Below are 21,374 nucleotides of genomic sequence, written 5' to 3' on the forward strand. Positions count from 1 at the left end.
AAATCTAACCTTTTTCTATGGGAAGCCATGATGGAAGTTTGAGAGCAGCGGAGAAACAAGAAAAGGAAAGGGGACATGCATGGAAAATCGTTGAAAATGATTTCGTCAGAAATACAGTAGCACATTTTCATCATCAAGGTGGAGGCTGTCAATCAACCCCGAAATTTGTTGGAATTGTATGACCGTGGATGATTCGATGGGAGGTATTTTAGCGTAAATTCGTTTTTTAATTTTTTAAAAATATACGTGCTAGCTAACTATGGAGCTAGCCAGCTAGCCAGTCGCTATCCAGAGCCACGGTACGTGTGTGCAAGTCGTCTGTCATAGTTCTGGCTTTGGACCGTCGGAGAGGATCCTCTCCGCCTTTGCAGCTCAATCACGGCGGCTGCGACGGTCTCAGAGACTTGGCGTGCTTTCAAATTATTGCGGTGCGAGACTTGGAGGATTGTCTACCTTTTCACTTGGAGGATTGTAAGCCAGTTTGTGGGATCCTGGAAGCCGGGCCTGCGGTGGCCTTCCTTTATGAGCCAGCAGCAGAAGCCATTCTAGCTAACGTTAATAGCCCTGAACGTCAGTTAGCTAGCAAGAGCTAGCTAACATAACCATTGACTTCAACGGGACCGCGAAATCAACCAAGCAAAGGCATTTTAATAAAACACAGTACTTTATAGTAAACTGGCAAACCCAAGGACACCTGCCAGAACCATGGCTGCGATAATAAAGGAGTTTGTCAGTAGAAACAAGAGAAGATACCAGGAAGATGGATTTGACTTGGACTTGACTTGTATCCTCTTTTGAAATGTCTTTATTTTTGATCTAACACTATCTAGCTGTAACGTAACGTTGACTGTAACGTTAACGTTACGTTATTTCCATGAGGAGGTAATACCCAACTTTCTCACCTAATGGCTTTTCCCGAATGGTTATCGTTACTGGAGCTAGCCCTACTAGCTTTATCAGTGCTGTCAGCGTTCTCTAATACTGTTGGTTTGATTTAACAGTAGCCAGAGAGGTAACGTTAATGTATGTTCATCAATTTGGTTAGTGATCTGCCTATCTCGCAGACTGAGCTACATTAATGCTTGATTGTGACATGTCAACTATGTGAACTTGGTAGTACTGGTTGTATGATAAGGTAAGGCAGAAACACAGCCCTAGCTTATCTGAAGGGTTGAAATCTGAAGTCGTTTAACGCTGTGGTCTACTTGTGGTGAGGTAGCTGCCAATTGTAGGGACCAGTCTTATCTGACAGCTCGGAGTACTGTAGGCTGTAGTCTTCAGAGATGCGTTGCTCCAAATCAGATTCTCTATTCAGCAGCCCACATTATGTTTGAAAATGTCTAGCAAATCATATGCCATTTGTGAAAGACTTTTTTTTTGTAGTCAAACAGCTTCATATGTTGTGTATAAGTAAATATTTCATTCTATGCATTACCTGAAGTAATGCGCAGGAGGTTGAACTAATGGTTTATATTTTATGGTGCGTTCAAATATGATGGCCTACATAATGCATTGGATTAGATGGAAATTGACAATCATGGCCAGCTACACAAAGAACCATTGCATCATCAACTCGCAGAAAATAGCATCCCAGCTGGGGGGGGGGGGGGCTTGCGAGATGGGTCATATAGCACTTGGATTACATATTGCATCGACAATAGGCTACTAACAGTCAGTCGGCTATTTCCCTTGAAAAAATATGGATATCATGTGTTGGTCGATTTATTTATTTATTTATTTATTTATTTTTTTGGATGGTGATGATGTAATGTTGGTGCTGTTCATGTACGTGGTCAGATTAATAGGCTAGATGGAGTACACATATAATTCTTTACGTATGTGAATACTCTTTTGCAGCTGTAGTCATGTCCAGGAAAGGGTTTTTGTCCTCAAGTGCAGTGAAAATGACGGATGTGACAAAGATGTGGCTGCACTTGTGTGCTGTAAGATGGGCACAAGTAATTCTGTATAGCATCACCATAATGTGTGGATTTGAATGTGTTCTCAATTTCCTGTTGCCAAGCCGATGTTGCTGATTTAACTGACGATTTTGACTCGGTGTGTCTTTACCATGATACACTATCAAACTACATGAATCAGGTGCTACAGCATGAAAGAAAGTCCTGCTCTGTACCATTTTAGCACAATAAGCCTTTGCTTTTGTCTGTGCACCGTGAAGCAGTCAGTGAAATGGTGATTTGGCAAGTGTGTTAGTGTCTTATTGGACTCATCTCTGTGTGTTGAATCATTATTGAGCGGTAGGCTGTACATGGCACGAACACCATATTGATATTATGTTATGTATGTCCATTGGTTCTGTCACAGTAATGGTTACCAGCACTTTGGCAGTTTGGTATGGTTGTGTCATTGGAGACAAGGGATTCTCATAGGAGGCAGTGAAATAAATGTCTGAACATCTGTGTCTTAAGAAGTTGCTTGTGATTTTAAGCTTCAAGTCCCCTCTGTTGTTATGGCCATGCATATAATTGCCCTATGTACTGAAGGACTAAGAATATCCCCCACTAAGCGTTTTCCCAGATTGCCATCATAAATCCACACACACATTTGTGGTGTTTGGTGGTAGAGTGGTTTGAGTACAGATATCCATAATTGTCTCTTTACATTTTGGTGCTTTTTAGTGTCAGCAGTAGGCCTCCCTTGTACAAAAAGTTGCGCTCAAACATTCAGGCTTCAGGTTAACTTTCAGGATGTTGTATCTGGCTATGCCTTGGGACACACTTTTGTCATAATACTACAAATGGGTGATGCATATATTGCCCATTAGCAGTTGCTTGTTACTGATATAAGCCTAATTCCATACCTAACTATATAAAATGTGCGTCAGCTGCTTCTTCTCCGGTGGTAAACATGCATTGTCACATTGGTCTGCCTGTGAATCTTTTGACGTCCAGACGGTCTGGATTTTGAGGTGATGTGAAAAGTATCATTTCCCGTTTTTGACAGTGGTCGCTATGAAGCCGTTGCTATATCTGTCTTGTCACTTAGCGCGCTGAGCTACAGTTAATAGACCAAGGCTGAGAGGTCTGTTGTCTTTGCACAGCTTGTTGAAGTATTGACAAACTTGTCATCCCATCTCACAGTTTGACTCTGTGTGTGAGTAGGAAGATGGTAAGAAAACATGCATGGTACAAAAGGACAGTAAGTAGGCAGTGTTCTTCCCAAGCTGTTAGCACTCAGTTCTCAGTGTAAGAATATACTGCTCAAAAAAATTAAGGGAACACAGTTTTCCACAATTGTTAAAACACATTTTTTGAAACCTTCCACCCTTTTCTCCATTCTCAAACTCAAATGTCTGACAGTGCTTGCAAAATAAAACACTCGCCTCAAAAGTTTTACTTGTGCTCAGAACCAAATAGTGTCAGAGTACCGATCCAGTGTATGATTGAAGTGTTCCCATAATTTATTTGAGCAGTGTATGTATACATCAGTGTCTTGACAGAAGACACTGATGCCTTGCTTTATATTTATTTCCTTTTGAACTATTTCCTATTGGCATACCTTGAGTGATGTCATAACATAGCACCAGTCTATCTACAACCATGATCAGAGATGTATCACCAGCTGGCTTTGAAAGAACACATGACAGGTTCTGAATCACCTCACCATGCTCTGGTTTAGAGTGAGAGAGAGTGAGTGTGTTTTGTACATTTATACTTCTAGAAGGATATTACATTACATTACATTACATTACATTACATTTGGCTGACGCTTTTTTAGCCAAAGCGACTAGGATATGTTGGGACATATGCATATTGCCTTTAAACTTGCCCACACACAGAGTACAGTTTAATTTCTGCTGTTTGAGGCTTTGCATTTAAGCGTATCAAAACAGAGGAAGAAGAGATGTTGTAGTTTTGCATACCTATGGAACTGCTGATATGTATGCCTGTGCACCACCTAGGTTATGTACTTATGTTCTGTGTGTTGTCTAGTGTCTGGTCCTAAGTCTTGATGCGAGATCTAGTATAATTTATGTGTCTGTCACCTAGTTTTTGTTTATCTTCTATGAATAGCATCACACTGGTTCGAGTTTTTGGTGTGCGTGTACGTACGTTATACTGTTTTTCAAATATTTTTAGTGTGCGTTTGGTATTTGATGCGACGAGGAGTTTTGTAAATTCTCTGTGTGTGGGTTCTGCACAGAGTGGGCAGAGCAAGCGCAAGGTGAGACGGTTGGTTGGAGAACAGATGCATAGCTGCATGGTACAGTTTTTTTGAGGGAGGTGAGGTAAGGGCAAATGGCTGAGGGAAAAAAGTGCTTTGCATGTTCTGCTGATTATTTTTAAGTGCTTTGCAAAACAGGGCATTTGTGATGGGTCTCAACGCCAGAAACTGGATACATTTTGTTCTCTTTTTTTGTGTGTGTGTGTGTGTGTGTGTCCCCACCCCCGTAGCAAATAAGAATGTGAGTCAACCACAGTTTAACCCGCTGTGAAGCCGTTAATGCAGGTTGTGGCTTAACCTTAGCACAAGACTTAGGCAACCGCCTACACTGAGTTGGAGCAGTATAGTAGTCTAATTCATGTGCCATGTCAGTAATAATTTAACAAATGTGTTGCAGGCAGACTTAAAGCTACTTAATTGAGCCTCATGTAGGCCACAGGTTTTACTGCTCAAGTCATTGACGTTATGTGCTGTAGACTTGCAGTGCAGTTAAAGCCCTTGAAGGTTGACTGATTTTAGACGTGTCACTTCTAAGGCACCTTATCATCAGTCATATGCTAGAATACAGGTGAACAGGCTAATGTTGCTTGTTAGCACAGTCTGCATCATGCCGCTTTGGTTATGTGTATGGCATTGTATGTGATTGAACAGCAGCTATGGAGTGTTACACATTATAACTGCATGTGTTACAATATACGCAAGACTGTGAAAATGCATGAATTGACCAAAAAAAAGCATGGTGCACATTACGTAATATGTAGAGAGTCCAGTGGTGAAGCACATGGTATGCGCAGGACATGGGACAAGTTCAGTTTGAGATCAGCCTGATATGGGTTTAAGTGAACAGACCAGACAAAAAAAAAAAAACGATAAGGTTGGTAGAAATGAAGATCTTGATCTAGAATGGTGTCATAGCTCTTGGATGATTTACAACAGAGCCTCTAAAAAAGTGCTCAAGAACAGAGGAAAACGACTCTGAATGGGCTATGTGTTCTGGTGAAAAAGACTCCAGGTTTTGCAAAGGGAATTGGACACCGAGGCCAAACGTTTGTGTTAACATTTAACTTGGTCTATTTCCAGACCTCCTGGGCACGCCGGTTAGTCACTGTCGATGTTCATTTCCCTCGAAATCCACGGCCTGTCGGTAAGAGATTGTCACTCGCTCTGAGGCTTGGGCAAAGTCCTTGAGAGCAGGGGGTTGGCGTGGCGCAAGCGGTCTGGTTGTTGCACGTCTCCATGCGGCCGCGGCCACACTGACTCATACACTCTCACACACACACACAGACACACGTGTGATGGGGAGTAGGCCAGGCCAACAAAGAGATTGAGAACAAGACTCTTAAGGATTGGATGGATGTAGAACAGAACAACAGCAAGGGTGATATTCTCAGGATGTGGGGTGGCGAGGAAGAGATCAGGATGTGTGTGTCTGTGTGTGTGTGTGTGTCTGTGTGTGTGTGTGTGTCTGTGTGCGTCTCTCTGCGTTTGTATAGGCGTGTGCGTGCGTGCGTGCGTGCGTGCGTGCGTGCGTGCGTGGGGGGGGGGCGGGGCGGGTGTAGAGGCATTGTGGACGGTAGAGAAAGGAGAGAGTGGGCGAGTGGCTGGGCCCGGGCCCAGGACCCTGGGCAGCGGGTGATTTATAAGGTGCCTCTGTGTGGGCTGGCGGAGCACTGAGGTCTGCCCCAGAGGTCCTCGTGGCCCAGGCCATCTGGTCGCCCAGCTCCCACAGCCCTGCGGTACAGTTCGGACCCGCACTGGATAGCCTGGGAGTGGGAGGGATGGGAGTTGGGCTGGTAGTTAAGTTAAGTTAGTTAAAGTTGACTTATGGTTATGGAATTTAGTAGACGCTTTTTTTTTGGGGGGGGGGGGGGTACAGTCAAGGCGGTTTGCTTTTCTCACAGGGTGAAGTGAGCAGTCGTATGGGTTGAGAAGAGGGAAATGTGGTTATAATGGGGAGTGTTTGAAGGGGTTCTTTGCAAAGGGGGTGTATAAGTGTGCCTGGAAATGCCACAGATGTGACTTATCAAAACAATGTTGTGATTTGGTGCATGCCGGTATCTGTTGCATGTTGTCTGTGAATGGGGAACCTGGCTGATATGTGTGTTGGCTCATTGCAAACGTGAGTATGCTCTAGCAGGTCATTTCTATGTGTCTGGTTTAGGGGTCGACCGATATGTTTTTTTCAGGGCCGATACCGATATCAATTATTACCAAAACAGGAGGCTGATAACCGATATGTAAAACCGATATGTCTTTTGTCAAAAAGGGGGGTAGATAGTGAAGGCGATATGCTGCAAAATTTTCATTCAAAAGCATTTAAAGGAGAATTACGGTGTGATATTGACCTAAAGTGTATTGAAACAAGATACCGAGTGTGAACGTATGTCTCATAGCCCATCTCGGCTTGTCCCCTGCACTCCAAAATCTGGCGCTAGTTAGCCGATGCTACCAACAGCTTTTTCAATAGTGGTGCTTCGGCATCGGGCTAGCCATGCAAATAAATCACTGTTTTACACCCATTTACGAGGCTCAATGTATCTCCACACTTCATTGGTAGACTTCCGAGGGCCCTGACATTTAAAACGAGACATTGAGAACTTTGAAAAAGCACTGGTAGATTACTTACAAGACGATTTATACAGACAGTATCTTCACGAAGTTTAGCGTTTGCAAGCATCTTGAATTTAGTCACGATAAGTCGAGCAATGAGTAAGAATGAACAGGTATGATAAGGGATCAGATTCCAAAAATAATTTAGGGGAAATGCATGGATTCCAGTTGCTGCTACTGGAAGAAACTGGAATCCATGCATTTCCACTGAATTAATTTTGGAAGAGCAATGTAAGGTTACCTTACCTTACCTTCGAAAAATAGCTCCGTAGGCCTACAACTGAAGCCCAGTCCACAGTTTGCCTTAGAGATGCACCGATATGGAATTTTAGGGCCGATAGCGATAACCGATATTTATTGGTTTGTTGTGGCCGATACAGATACGATAACCGATACTATTACTCTTGAAAAAAAATTGTGAAAAGTGATTTGGGGAAAGCATTTAATAAGCATAATTGTATTGCAGTAATTTTACCTACCACCAAATAATGGACAGAACTCATAATAGTCATCAATAATACGGCAGTCAACAACATAACAGTAGCCTAGCCCTACAGTATGTGTGGCTCCTTTAAGTGAACCTGTCTATAAACTTGCAAGTGATGCAAGTTTATAGACAATTGTGTATCAAAATAATTGCGAGTGAGTGGCTAGAGAGTTTAAATCGTTTTCATTTAGGACTAAACGCTCATAAACGGCTCAGCTTGGAATAAGCTACAGTATAGCGACCAAATCAGAGTTTGTGATGGAAACTTAGGTTTAGTTTCAACTGTGGGTAACTGAATAAAGCTGCAACTCCTCAGACTGTATCTTATGTCCGTCTACTCTGTTGCGCACAATCTGCTGCAGCAGAAATGAAAGGCGTTAGCCACGAAGGTTTTAATAACTTATTATGATGACCTGTCTGGAACTGAAGCACGAATGGTTAGCATATTTCTAGGTAATAATACAAAACCCAAGCTAAAGTTATGCAAATATAATACTAAAACACAACTTAGAACTAGGCCTACTTATGTACTCGTCCCACTAATAATTGTTTATTTGTTTCCCCGACCAGCGCGGTAAAGTGCAAACACACCAGCACAAGACGGCTCTAGATAGGGCTGATATAATAATATATCGGCCGCCGATATATCGTGCATCCCTAGTTTGCCTCAGTGAGAAACTTTCTCTATGTTCAGTCTTCGATCCTGATTGGCTGCATTCATGCTAACTAACAAATCAGACAGTGTAGTGAGCGGGACAATGCTCTTCACTACAGAGTAGCAAATGCAGGGAGTGAGAGACACTTTACAGACAAAGTAGCGCGTTTCATTCTTTATCGATTTCAGTATCGCCTTATCGGTGGAAAAAATGGCCGATACCGATTATTATAAAAATGCTAAATATCGGCCCTAATAATCGGCCCAGCCGATAATTGGTCGACCCCCTAGTCTGGTTCCTTGCCAATCTGTTCTCACTGAAGCATTGTAAGTGTAGCCCAGTGGAATACCAGATGACTCCTCTGGTCCTTTACAGAAGTAAATTGTAGATACTCACACACACACACACACACACACACACACACACACGTCACCCATCAGTGACATGTTCCAGTGTTGGTTCACCTTGTGAACTTGTTTGAGGAAGTGTGTGAGGCAAGGGGCTTGCCAAACTCACCACTGAAGTACGCTATGAGCTTACTGTGAACTTGCTTCTCTCTCTGGGGTTTCACCAACTGCGTGTTGGTAAGGTGCACCTCTTGATCCAGATAAGCCTGTGTGGTGTGTTTGCGTTGCAACAGACAAAATGACACATTAAGACCTAAGAGGCATGTTTGCATGCTTGGATGCAAGTATGCTTTTTTTTGCACGAAGAGACAAGCACTAGTATGACCTGACCTGTCAAGAAGATGTCTAACCAGTTGTGTGAAAGCCACTGAAAACCTTTTAATAGCTAACTTGCTTCTGGACTCAGACAGGAAATTGAGGAATAGTACCCTGCCTACTACTAGTCTTCTACTACTACTACTACTACTACTACTGCATGGTGGTGCACTGACACTGAATTCTGCAATATGTTAATAAGTTATTATTATCATCATCATCATTATCATCATTATTATTGCAATCCTTCTGTAGGCTACATGGAATGAGTTCAATGGGATGCAATGTGAAACAATGTTAAATGGCCTATTGGTCAAGTGGTTATTGCTGCTCAATTTTGTACACACACACACGCACACACACAACCTTAGGTTGTCCTCATCCTGCTTTGAACACAGTTGTACAGCATTTTAAGCACCATCAGTTTGGGAAAAGCCTGCGCTGCACAAGTGACTGACCTACCGAAATAATTTTTAATGCGCATCCGAGGGTTTGGGGATGTTGTCGCACACTATACAAAAGGTTGTGGTGCTCAACCTGTTACTCTTCAGCTAAATAAGGTGTTCCAGAGAGAAGTTGTATGTTCCGTCGCAGGCAAATGAATCCATAACACCGTGGATGTCAATTCCGGTGTAAACATACCAGTCGTGCAAATAACTCAAGTCGCTGTAAGCTATTTGTGGAGGTTTTTTTATTTGGTAAGTGAAATCCACATTTTCCTCTCGAGTTAAACGTGTGCTTGCCTGTGCCAAGGCTATATATGTAGGCCTATTGGTGTTGTGTTGTGGCTATGTTGTAAGAATGTGAAATTGATATAACAAGGTTTTTGCGCAATAGCCGAAAAAGAACAGAGAGCTAAACAACAATGCGCTGTTACTGTAGTGGGGCTTACGAGATGGAAACGAAAGGAAAAGGCGTTTAAGATGTCCATTTAAAATTGCAGCCTAATGCACTCTTGCATGTTTTAAATTCGTAATAAGGAGGAATGTAAGGAGGCTGCTGTAAAGAATGCATCTGCAATCCAAACTTGCAACACAATCGCGGGAAACACGGCTAAGGTCGGGAGGCGTTAGATCAGAAGCAGCAAATGTGCGTCTGTCATCTTGTCTGGAGTCATTCATTCAAGATCAACAGATTAACGCAAGTAACGAAGTCATGTAAATTTCAGTAACTGTTATTGCGTTACTTGATTTACGCAAATACTTTGTTACATGCTTGTTACCACTAAAAGTAGTGGAATTACAGTAATGCATTACTTTGTAACGGGTTACTTTCAGCACTGGTTGCGGGGTACATTGACGTTATCGAGCAAGCAGAGATTTTCATCAATATGATCAGTCTTGAGTTTGGATGTCAAGAAACGTTTGACTCGTGATGTTTCAGTTTAGCTGCTGATATAGGCTCTGAGGCTCAGCTAAATATATCTTTGTTAAAGTTGTAGAATATGAAGTCTTGGAATTGGCTTCAAAGTCAGAATGTCCTCTGTTGACGGGTCATGTGAACAAGAGGGCAATTGGAGGGAATTGGGGGGGGGGAAAATCATTCGGCAGAAATAAACTGGCTAGAAATTGGCATCTAAACATGCGCTGTGTTAGACATGGATGTTTTACAAGCGGGCCAACTTGTTGCTCAATCGATGTCCCACAATCCATTGCAAAACTACGTGCTTCCACTGATAAGGTTCCTTTTCAACATGTCTTCTGGAGATTGTGGGTGGTCAGCAGCAATCCTTGTCCAAAGTTCACCTGGTGTGAATCAGACCCACTGCTGTGATGACCTTAGTTATGTGTGGCTGTGTGGTCTTGTTATGTGTGTCTGTGGCTTTGTAATCTGTGAAGCAATATGGCCTACTGTACAATCATAGCAATTGTACATACAAAAATGCTCTCTCTGATGTATCCAGGGGATGCAGTTAGACTGTTAGGGCATACAGTGGACCAGCCAGACCCTTATTATTTTGAAAATTGCGTATTAAAGAATGCATTCCAAGAAGTTGCAGTAGTTTTCTCTGTAATGATTTTCTACAAATTTGAATTCTTGGAAGCAGTAACTCTTGCATTAAGGTATCCTGGGTTGAAAAAATGTTAGGATGCATCTATGATTGTGCCCATTAATTTCTGTAGAACTATTGTTTGTTAAACCAGTATTGTTTTGAAAATACTTATTTTTATACCTCTTGTGACCTGAGATTTGACATGTTTATTTGCTTTGTCCTCGGACATCCAGCAATCCATTTACTCACTGTGCTTTTCCTTAACGGCCACTCAGATATTTATCCAAACATAATCGCTATGGGCTTTCCTGCCCAGAGAATCGAGGGGGTGTACAGAAACAACATAGACGATGTCGTACGGTAAGTCCTCTTCTTCTCTCCTCCCTATCAGATTCTCCAAAAATAGACGGCTCTAAAAAACGTTCCAACCCCAAGGGTAACGTCACACCGTTTTTTTTCACATTTCGTCTTATCTCGTCTCCAATCTTCCAAGAAGAAATTCATCTAATTATTTGTTTACTACTGAAATCAGTCTGGCAGCCGTAAACAAAACCAAATGGTTATCTACAATGGCATGCCAAGTCTCCCTATCTGCACCACGAGGACACATCTAAAAGTCTATGATAACCTCAATTTGGTCGCTTGTCTCCTTAAAAATAATCTACTGATCTGAAGCAACCAAACCATACACAAGATTTTTTTTAAATTAGAAGATGGTCCAGTCAAGTTATGTACACCTTGTGATTTAGTATTCTCTTAGATTTCTTTAACACGGGGCTAATTCCTCTGCAGTTGTAACATGACTCTCTTTGACTCTCTTTTTATAGACTTTTCTCTTTTTATAATAAATGATAACGTTTATATATATCGCCTTTCGCAAACCCATGGTCTCTTTACATATTTATTTGTGATGACACACATACAGTAGATGGACTCGCAAAGACAGATGTAAACATCTGTCTGTTAGTCTTGCATTTCTTTAATGCCACTCTTGACGTCAGAGGTTGAGATTATTATCTTCATGCTCACTGCGGTAACAAGTGTTGATGAGGTGTAGGATACTTAGTGGTGTTTTTAGAGGATGTACATGTCTGATACCAAGAATAGTAAACATTGCATAATTCAAATGTTAACTGTCATTGTTTTCTTCCTTTGTCTCTGCAGGTTTCTAGACTCCAAGCATAAAAATCATTATAAAATCTATAATCTGTAAGTATACAATGCATGCAATTGAAGCTTCTATACAAGTTGTAAATACTATGTCAAAGGGGAGAAGGGGAGGGGAGAAACTTTCCTCTATCCATTTTTTTCATTTTGGTGACCGAAAAGTTTTGTAATGCAGCCTTATCAGTTCCATGTGGTCAGGCAAGGGACACTGTATTTTATATGAGTAGGATTGGCTTCCCCCTGCATCTTGATTAGCCTGAACGCATCTACAGTGTCTGAATGAGTGTCTGTCTATATTTACATGCAATGCAGGTTTTGTATGTGTATCTGAATATATATCTGATGTTTTGTACTTTTCTTCCTTGCCTTAGATGCGCTGAAAGAAATTATGATGCTTCCAAATTTAATTGTCGTGGTAAGTAATGATACTGAATGATACAGAAAAGGAGAGAAGGCCACACTTTGCAAACAACAATCCTACATACAGCACATGTCCGCGTAGGGCTTTCTTCAGTGCGCCTTTTCTCCGATTCTGATTAATCTAAATTTGGCCCAGCACACTTCAAAACAAAAAAAAAAAGAAAAGATTGAAGCCTGCTCCTACTGTAGAATTCTCACATTGAATGAAACAATGATCGTAATCAACTGTCAAGTTGTAAAACCAGCTCTTTTTGTTGGTCCACCTGTGTATTAAAGGATCTCCGTGTTTCTTTTGTCCTTGTAGTGGCCCAGTACCCTTTTGAGGACCATAATCCTCCACAGCTGGAGCTCATTAAGCCCTTTTGTGAAGACCTTGACAAGTGGCTAAGCGAGGACGATAATCACGTAGCTGCCATCCACTGCAAGGCGGGAAAAGGGCGCACCGGTGTGATGATATGCGCGTACCTGCTGCACCGCGGCAAGTTCCTAAAGGCCCAGGAGGCACTGGACTTCTACGGCGAGGTTCGGACCAGAGATAAGAAGGTGAGCAAGGGCGGGTGTCCGGCGAAGTGCCTGACGGGAAAAAGAGTGAGGTCCTGAAGTAAGAAAAAATCACCAGCTGATTGCGGAGAATGGTGTGTGATCTGTTTTAGAGTCTGCAGTTGTCTGAGGAAGGGTCAGGGGATCAATGGTCAGAGCCCAATCATGCCTGTAGTCTTTTAAGATAAAGGTGTATGCCAAAAAGCACACTGCAACTGCACTTTGGAGATTGTACTTTGTTACCAAATAGCCATAAGCTTCTGACCAGTGCGTTCTCACTCAACAGTTGTGGTTTAAAAAACACTGTGTACACAGTTTCATTCAGTTTAGGTTGTGAGCCACATGTGATAAGTAGACCAACTTTTATATTAAAGGTGCTATAAGCAATGTAACATGGCTTGTAAGAAAAAAAAAATTGTGACACATACAGCTTACATCACCTCACCATCCGATAGATAGATAGATAGATAGATAGATAGATTATTGATTATAGCACCTTTAATCTGTAAACAGATTATCTTTACGTTCTTGCTGTGTGTTAACTTTGTGTGATATGCGTATCTTGACGTGTGTCTCCTCAAACTCCCTCTCGCCACAGGGAGTTACTATCCCCAGCCAGAGGCGGTATGTCCACTACTACAACTACCTGCTGAAGAACAACCTGGAGTACAAGCCCGTGGCGTTGCTCTTCCACAAGATGGTTTTTGAGACCGTACCCATGTTCAGTGGAGGCACCTGCAGTAAGTGACTCACCTCTCTCTCTCGTGGTTTAAACCACCACCCCGTCCCACACGGAGTTATTGGCCAATGTCTTTGCTAAGCCCTTTTTTTAAGCGAAAACTCTGGCAATTTTTCCCACATAGATCTCTGTTTCTCGAGGTCACCGAGTTCTGTCGGTACGAAAAGAAGTGTAAATGTAAACATGGCCCCAGAGTGTAGCACTGTAGCTGCCTGGCCGCTCTAGCTGTTAGCTGCAGCAACTCGAGCTAGGTAGCATCGTCTTTTTTCCGTACTGACAGTACTCTGTGAATTCTCCTTTAATTTTGGGTGGTTGGTTTCTTCAGTCCCTCCTGTCGACTTTGTGCTCTTGATCTATCCTGTCTGACACACATCTGCATGCGTTTTGTCCTTTAACCTGTGCAAGGGTGGGGTGGGGGGGGGGGGTGTGCTCAGAGCAATGTTGTGTCCATTTCATTTATTTGTTTATGACTGGGAGTGACAATTTAGGCAAAGAATACTGTTCTCCACGGTCACTTGTTCGTCACTTGTAAATTTGGACAGAGTAGTCATTGGTTACAATCTCTGTAGACTGGACTTGGAGTGCTTACCTCATGAAAGTTGATTTTGCCAAGTCTTTAGACTGGTGATCTGGACCACCCTCAGCTCTTAGAGAGGGTTTCTGTGTTCGTGTGTGTGTGTGATGTGATGTGAAGAGTGAGTGACGACAGCAGACCTTGTCGGTTAAATTAGAAAGAAATCATTCCTGCGGAGTCATCATGCTTTGGCTTTCTCATTGTCGTGTCCCTACAGAGTGGAACCGCAGCCTACAAACACATGAGACATTGGCAACTTCACCCTTAGAAAAACTTTGGTGCAGACACTTTTTTGGCTCTTTTAAACGCGCCTACACACACACATTTTCCTACACTTAAACACACACTCTTATTACAGTCTTTTCAACACACACGCACACGTAAATTCACACACCTAGTTCACCTAAAGTCCGCTCACTTTTTTTTTTTTTTTTTACCTATGACTGTCAGACAAAAAGCTGTTATTTTGGTCAGTGGATCACCTGTCCTCCAAAAGCAATACTGGTATTAAGTGTTGAGGTTCCAAACAGCAGTCAGTCACTTATCCCACCAGATTCATGGTATAAACTCGGCACAGTACTACATGGGAGTTAATGTTTTTAAAAGCCCAGGAGTAGTCCCACTTTTCAGCCTTTCCCAGCACCTTGTTTATGAAGGCCTGGGCCGTGTGTGTGTGTGTGTGTGTGTGTGTGTACTTACAAAGCCTTTTCCCCAGAATCCTTCACCTGCCCCATCTCACCGAGCACCCTCTGTTGGGCCGGAGTGATGGCCCCACTGCCCGATTTAACCTCCTTCTTTCTCTCTAAGGGGAGACTGGTGTTAAAAACAAGAACGAGCAGAATCCCCATGGTTTCAGGAAAGGGAATTGGCACTGGGGTAAAAATCAGCTTTTTTTTTTTTAAAAAAACTATCATATTCTGGGTTGTTTTTTTATTATTATTATTTTTCATTTAGTTTCACCTTTATCATATTTTTCCCCCTCTCCCCCATCATTTTCAGTTCAGAACTAAGTGGTTCAGTTGAATGTTGGAATACGTTTTCTTTTCCCATTTTTTAAATCAATCAATCAAGTAAACCTTTTATAGAACCTGCTTCTCATACCACCCCCCCCCCCCCCCCCCCCCCCCTCACCCTACAATGAAAGCCCCATCCTCCATCTGCAAGTAGGAGGTCTGCTTGGTCAGCTTGTTCTCAGAATAGAACCCTTAAGCATGTCCTTCTCTTTGCTCACACAAAAAGGTCCTTTTCTGCCACTTAATACTTCTGGCAGCCATACTGTTTGTCCTTCTTTCCTCTCCTCACCCAAATTTATCCATTTTTTTGTTTCTTTATTTATTCAAACTCCTATAGCGCATCCTGCAGATAATTGACATTTATTTGTCCTCTTGACATTTTTTTTTGTTCTGCGTGGTTGACGTCAAGCAAGTCTTGTTGATGGTGGTGTTTTTCTTTCTCCCTTTCGTCCCTTTGCAGATCCCCAGTTTGTGGTCTACCAGCTGAAAGTGAAGATCCACACTTCGAACCCCATTCACACGCGACGCGAGGACAAGTACATGATCTTCGAGTTTCCTCAGCCTCTGCCTGTGTGTGGAGATATCAAGGTGGAATTCTTCCATAAACAAAATAAAATGATGAAGAAGGTACGTGGCTTTGTTTTTTCTATTCTAGTCTGAAGGGTACTTGTGCAGTTTTAACTTTATTTACTATGCATTTATGTATTTGTTGATTTATATAATTCTTCTGGAACGTTCCGTATCAATATGTGTGTTTTATGGCCTTATCTGGGATTTATTTGTTGTGACCGCTCATTTAGTTCATTCAGTTTATTCACTTGTCCCCTTCTGTGTTCTTATTTGTTCCAGGAGAAGATGTTCCACTTCTGGGTGAACACGTTCTTCATCCCTGGACCAGAGGAGAACTATGAGAAGATGGAGAACGGGGGTCTGGTGAAGGACCTGGACAGCCTCCCGCCGGCAGAGAAGGGCGAGAATGACAGGGATTACCTCATCATGCCGCTGACCAAGAATGACCTTGACAAGGCCAACAAGGACAAGGCTAACAGATACTTCTCGCCGAACTTCAAGGTGAGTGAACCTCATTCTGGTTACACCCCTCACCCCTCGATACTTGCTCCGAGGCATATCCCATTTACAATGCCAGAACTGTATGAACACTAGAGTTTGTTAGCAGTCGTTTTTTTTTTAGCTACAGCTAAAAGACTGTGAGGACCAATACAACAAAAATGCTAAGCCTATGTGTGCGTCCTCTTTTAACGGTGGTGTTTTTAAAGGCGTCCGTAAAGAAGTCTGTTAAAGAGGATGTGAAGGCTTAAGGTGTTTTTCCCTGTTGATGTTTGCTGCTTTGGGGACTTCTTGCCTTCCAAGGAAACAGGAATCGCAGCTCTTGGTATGCATTTGATGAGTAATCTTTGTTTCACGTCCTTACTTCCCCAGTCGAAACGTATTGTCGGGACATTAACCCTGAAAGGGGAAATAGGTGCTTATCGTTTCGGGATGTGTACATTCGTCAGTTTTTGTTTACACGATTGGATTCAGACGTGACATTCATTTTGGAAGTCTGTGGACTTTTCCCCCTGTCAACTGGAACTCTTCAAACTCTTGGGAAGCCCTTGTGATTTTGGACATTGTGCGAAATTGTTTTCTCTCGAGTACATCGACCTGCTGAGTCATTTGTCTCTGCGAGTCCGGCATGCACCACGGCGCTTATTTAGAAAACACCTGGAATCGGACGCTGTGAGGGAACCACTGTTGTGTCGCAATTACAGTTTCAGTGGCATTTCAGTTCTGACTGTCCGAAATGTGTGTCATGAGTTTTCTGGTGTGTTTTTTTTTATAGTGTTAGCTGACCAAAAGAGCTTTCTCAAATTGTGTAAGAAATTGACATGAGTTTGGTTTGGTGTTTGTTTATTGTCTGTGAAGGACATGAGGAACTAACCTCTGTGATCGTTGCATGACTTATGACTACCTCTAAAGATTGACACACACTCGGGTTTTACCAAAAGGCCTGGGGGGTATTCCAAGTATGTGGGTTTAGTGACTTAACCTGGGTAAGTTAACTCAGAGTAAGTGGTAAACCTCCTAATAGAAGAGCTGTATGGCTTCATTCTCGTAACAAAACAATGCCATAGGGCTCTTGTTGTAGGAGGTTTACCCCTTACTGAGTTAACTTACCTAGGTTTGTCACTTGGAATACCCCCCAAAGTTGCTCCTGGTTTCATAAGACGAGACAAACTGGGTTCTATGCAAGTTCAGCTGAATGAATGAACTGGTTTTGGATAGTTGTTATCTGTGGACTGCATGTACTTCAACTCGAGCCTGTCAGCCTATAATTAGAAGATAGCTGGTTTTGAGCTACTTCCTCCTCGAAATTCGAGGCTTGATGTATCTACTTTTGATTGTGTGTGTGTGTGTGTGTGTGTGTGTGTGTGTGTGTGTGTGTGTGTGTTTCAATGTACAATGACTCTAGATGATTGTTTTATCTGACCGTGATCAATCGGAGGTTGTGGTAGACTAGTTTCTGTTTCTCTTTAACTTCCATTTTCACTTCACTCTTCCACTGAGATGGTTAACAGGAAACTGAGACGGTCATGACCTGGGCCTGGCTTCATTCTGCTTGATAAGAACCTGTATCAGAAGTCCCATTACTTCTTCTGTTACAGTGCAGTGCTTAAAATATATTTTCCATTTACATGATAACATGCATACAGGAGGAAATGTACAGGGCCACCTGCAGAGCATTTATTTGTATTTGGGTGTCCCGCCTCTTCCCAGAACAACAGTCTCTCTCTCTCTCTCTCTCTCTCTCTCTCTCTCTCTCTCTCTCTCTCTCTCTCTCTCTCTCTCTCTCTCTCTCTCTCTCTCTCTCTCTCTCTCTCTGTGTCCCCTCCCTTGTCTGCCCTCTTTTACAGGCCCTTCTCTCTATCCCTCCCTCTCTCAGGATAAACTGCCGTTTTTTCCCGCTCTAGCGTTTTTAACATGAGTTCAAATATTTAGTCCATTGGGGTTTTTTGATAAAAAAGCTATTTTAGGTCATGTTCATAAATGCCGGAGTCTCACGGTCAATGCTTTAGACGTTTAGATGTTGCCTCATATGTAACGTGAGCGTTACCTGTCTGAGGATCCTGAGGATAGCTAACACAGTCACGGGCACTACTGTTGCGGGTTCGGGTTCTAGTGTTTTCTTCCGAGCGGGCTACACTTCTGATACTGTACAGGCCTGCGATTTAGCTAGCCCTCCATGGAATGATTTTTCTCAGGCTGAAAGGTCATAGCAATAATGAAACCTGTCTCTGTGCCAGATGCTGCAACTGCAGAGGGGGTCGTAGCCTTGTAGGGAGAGAGGCCTACTTTTGCGCGCGTTGTATGTTCAATTCAAGTAGATCCGCTCTCAATAGCTTCACCTGAACACTGGTGCATTATTAGAGAAACGTTGCTGTAAATGCAGAAATTTACCAAATTATAAGTGCTAAAATTGCGGGACTTCAATAAATAATGCGTAATATCCGCAATGTCATTGATGGTGGCACTTTTTCCTGCATCCTTTCAGATCATTACATCATGGTTGTGCTGTAGTTAACTTATAAAATGTTACTTCTCTTCCAGACTGTTGGGAGATATGCGTACTATGTAAAGTATGACCAATTAAGTTCAGCACTAACACCAGAGTTAGTGAACAGAATTAATTAGCTTGAGGTGTGAGTGGTTGGTTTGTGTTATGCAAGAATGACAGGACATGCTGACAACCTAACATCTTAGTCATTAACTGCGTCTGGTCTTTGCTCTCAGGTGAAGCTGTACTTCACAAAGACGGTGGAAGAGCCGTCCAACTCTGAGGCCAGCACCTCCACGTCAGTCACGCCGGACGCTAGTGACAATGAGCCGGACCATTACCGATACTCGGACACCACGGACTCTGACGCTGATAACGAACCCTTCGACGAGGAGCAGCAGATAACGAAAGTCTGAATATTTTTTATGGGGGAAATAACCGAAAAATAAACATGCATACAAAGAGACATATATACACACAAAAAAACCCTGAACGTTTGAAAAAAGGAGAAAACTTGAATATGAACTGAAAAAGCAAGTACCTTTTTTTTTCTTCTTTTTTTCTTTTCCAGACTGAGGTAGTTTGTCACAAGAAAATGGCCACTGGTTTGTAGGGACAATAATCTCGACCAATCACTCTTCATTTCCTGCTTTTTTGGTTGTTTGTTTGTTTTCTTTTTTATTTTTACTTTTTGTCCCATTTCGCTCATGTGCAAGTATGGACACCGGCTCTCAGTCATAAAGGTTCACTAGCTATTATGTACATAATGTCACGTGGTTGTGGTTGGGGGTGGGAGTGGGGGGGGGGGGACTAATCACGCAATCAGGAGATGGGAGATCAGGGGCCGGGAGACAACTCAGTCAAAACAAAGCTACAACTCGCTGCTCCGTCTCCTTTCCATGCCAAGGCCAGTGCTCCATGAGCTCTCTCTTTCTCTCTCTCTCTCGCTCTATCTCTCTCTCTCTCTCTCTCATGTGCGCTCTATCGCTCGTTCTTTTTTTTTCTCTCTCTTTGTTTCTCCCCTCCCCCTTTCTCTCTTCTTGTCCATGTCCAAACTATACGCAACAGGACAGAGTGCAGCAAGTAAACACAATCTCTTTCAGATTGTTTTCATCAGAAACGGCAATATGTAAATGGACAGCTCTGACTGACCATTATTTTCTGTATTTTTGACTGTGTCATATAGCCTAGTTAGTAGCAGTAGTTTCTGGCTTTGTTTGATCGTGTTAACCTTTCCTGTATTTTCTTCTGACCTAGTCGAAGAACACAGGGGAGCCGAAATCTCTGTAGCTTCGGGGCTAACCCCATTTCCCTCTATCTGAAATTGGTTAGCAAATTCAGATTCAGTTTGCACACTGGATCGAGTGTATATATATATATATATATATATATATATTCGACATTAAAGATGGGTCGCTATCCAAAAGGTATCTTGTGTGCATGGCTATGTACGCGTTTGGCTGCGTGCATAAACGCCGAAGCAATTTTTCTCGGCTCGAGGTGCTACTCCAAAAATGTCTTCAAGGTTGGCAGGTCTGATGTCTTGCTGTAGTCCCACGTGGAACTGAGATCTCAGGACGGTAGAGCGCACTTGCTGCCCGTTACTTAACATGATTGCGTATAGGTAGGACATATGGTGTCAACGCTCACCCTGTCTTTGCCCTTCTTTCTTCTCTTTTCCTCTCTTCTTTTCTTCTTTTTTTTTTCTCCCCCACTCTTCCCCAACACGCCTACTGTGAACGCCTTCTCATGCTGTTAGCAGACTCGCGCAAGTCTTCAGTCTGTTTCACCAGGTCACTATTCTGATTGACATTGTGATACTACGATTGATATTATTTTTGGTATTATTATAATAATGATAACAATGATAATAGTGGGGATTTTATTTTTTAAGGCTCCATGACGTTTGAACAGTGTCCATTCCTTCTACAGTGGTCTTTTTTTCTTTGTTCACTTCAGGGCAGAAAAACAGTGACCCATGTATGTCTTTTTTTTTTTATTATTATTATTATTATTATTATTATTATTTCTTTTTGTTTTGTTTTTAAATATTAAGGTAATAACTATAATACACAAAACAGCAGGGAAACCAGTGTTGCAATAATGTTGACACTTATAGTTAATTGAGGAAAGTGTGCATGTTATTGAAATTAGAACCCTTGTCGTTTTAATAAATTATATACATGGTCTCTTTCTCATGAAAAGAAAACTGTCTCCAGTGTCGGTCAGAGTTGATTGTATTTAGCTAGGAGGCACATTGGCAGCAACCTCTTATTTTTAAGGATTTATGCAGGTATGCCCATTTTTCGGCAGGTCGTTATTTGGTTAGTGGAAAGGCTTTTAAAATTATTATTTGTAAGACAGCCCCCTCCACCAAATGATTCACATAGTTTTTTGTGTTTGGGTGTCTCTCTCTCTCTCTCTCTCTCTCTCTCTCTCTCTCTCTCTCTCTCTCTCTCTCTCTCTCTCTCTCTCTCTCTCTCTCTCTCTCTCTCTCTCTCTCTCTCTGCAGTCCTAATTTTTTGGCAGACGTAGGAGAGGTCAGTCTCTTCGCACCTGCTTTTGTGGTCAGTGTGCATCTGAACAGTCATCAGTGCAATGGAAGATCTGCAAGTGTGTGCCTGTACGGTCACATGTTACTAATGCAGGGTAGGCGTAGACATTTTTTTTGACAAGTATATGCAACGTTAATTAACTTTCAGTCAGTCACAC

At 42.4% G+C, this 21,374-nt stretch overlaps 1 protein-coding gene across 2 annotated transcripts; it reads left to right on the forward strand.

Annotated features, from left to right (window-relative positions):
- On the forward strand, positions 1-21,099 carry ptenb (phosphatase and tensin homolog B). Of its 2 annotated transcripts, XM_042082657.1 has the most exons (10): positions 1-784; positions 10,929-11,013; positions 11,818-11,862; positions 12,192-12,235; positions 12,545-12,783; positions 13,379-13,520; positions 14,901-14,969; positions 15,567-15,733; positions 15,956-16,177; positions 18,899-21,099. In XM_042082657.1, the coding sequence occupies exons 1-10, from the start codon at positions 706-708 to the stop codon at positions 19,076-19,078; spliced, it is 1,272 nt and encodes a 423-aa protein (XP_041938591.1). In that variant the 5' UTR covers positions 1-705; the 3' UTR covers positions 19,079-21,099. The 2 variants fall into 2 exon arrangements, with proteins under 2 accessions (XP_041938591.1, XP_041938592.1); XM_042082658.1 differs by lacking the exon at positions 14,901-14,969 and having other exon boundaries at positions 2-784.
- The last annotated feature ends 275 nt before the right edge of the window (positions 21,100-21,374 follow it).

This window comes from Alosa sapidissima, chromosome 24 (assembly GCF_018492685.1).
Source record: "Alosa sapidissima isolate fAloSap1 chromosome 24, fAloSap1.pri, whole genome shotgun sequence".
In the NCBI taxonomy this organism is placed as follows: Eukaryota; Metazoa; Chordata; class Actinopteri; order Clupeiformes; family Clupeidae; genus Alosa; species Alosa sapidissima.

Coding starts and splice junctions, on each gene's coding strand:
- ptenb (XM_042082657.1), top strand. CDS start 706: ATGGCTGCGATAATAAAGGAGTTTGTCAGTAGAAACAAGAGAAGATAC. Junction 14,970..15,566: donor GAAAGGGAATTGGCACTGGG/GTAAAAATCAGC, acceptor GTCCCTTTGCAG/ATCCCCAGTTTGTGGTCTAC. Junction 15,734..15,955: donor AAAATAAAATGATGAAGAAG/GTACGTGGCTTT, acceptor TATTTGTTCCAG/GAGAAGATGTTCCACTTCTG.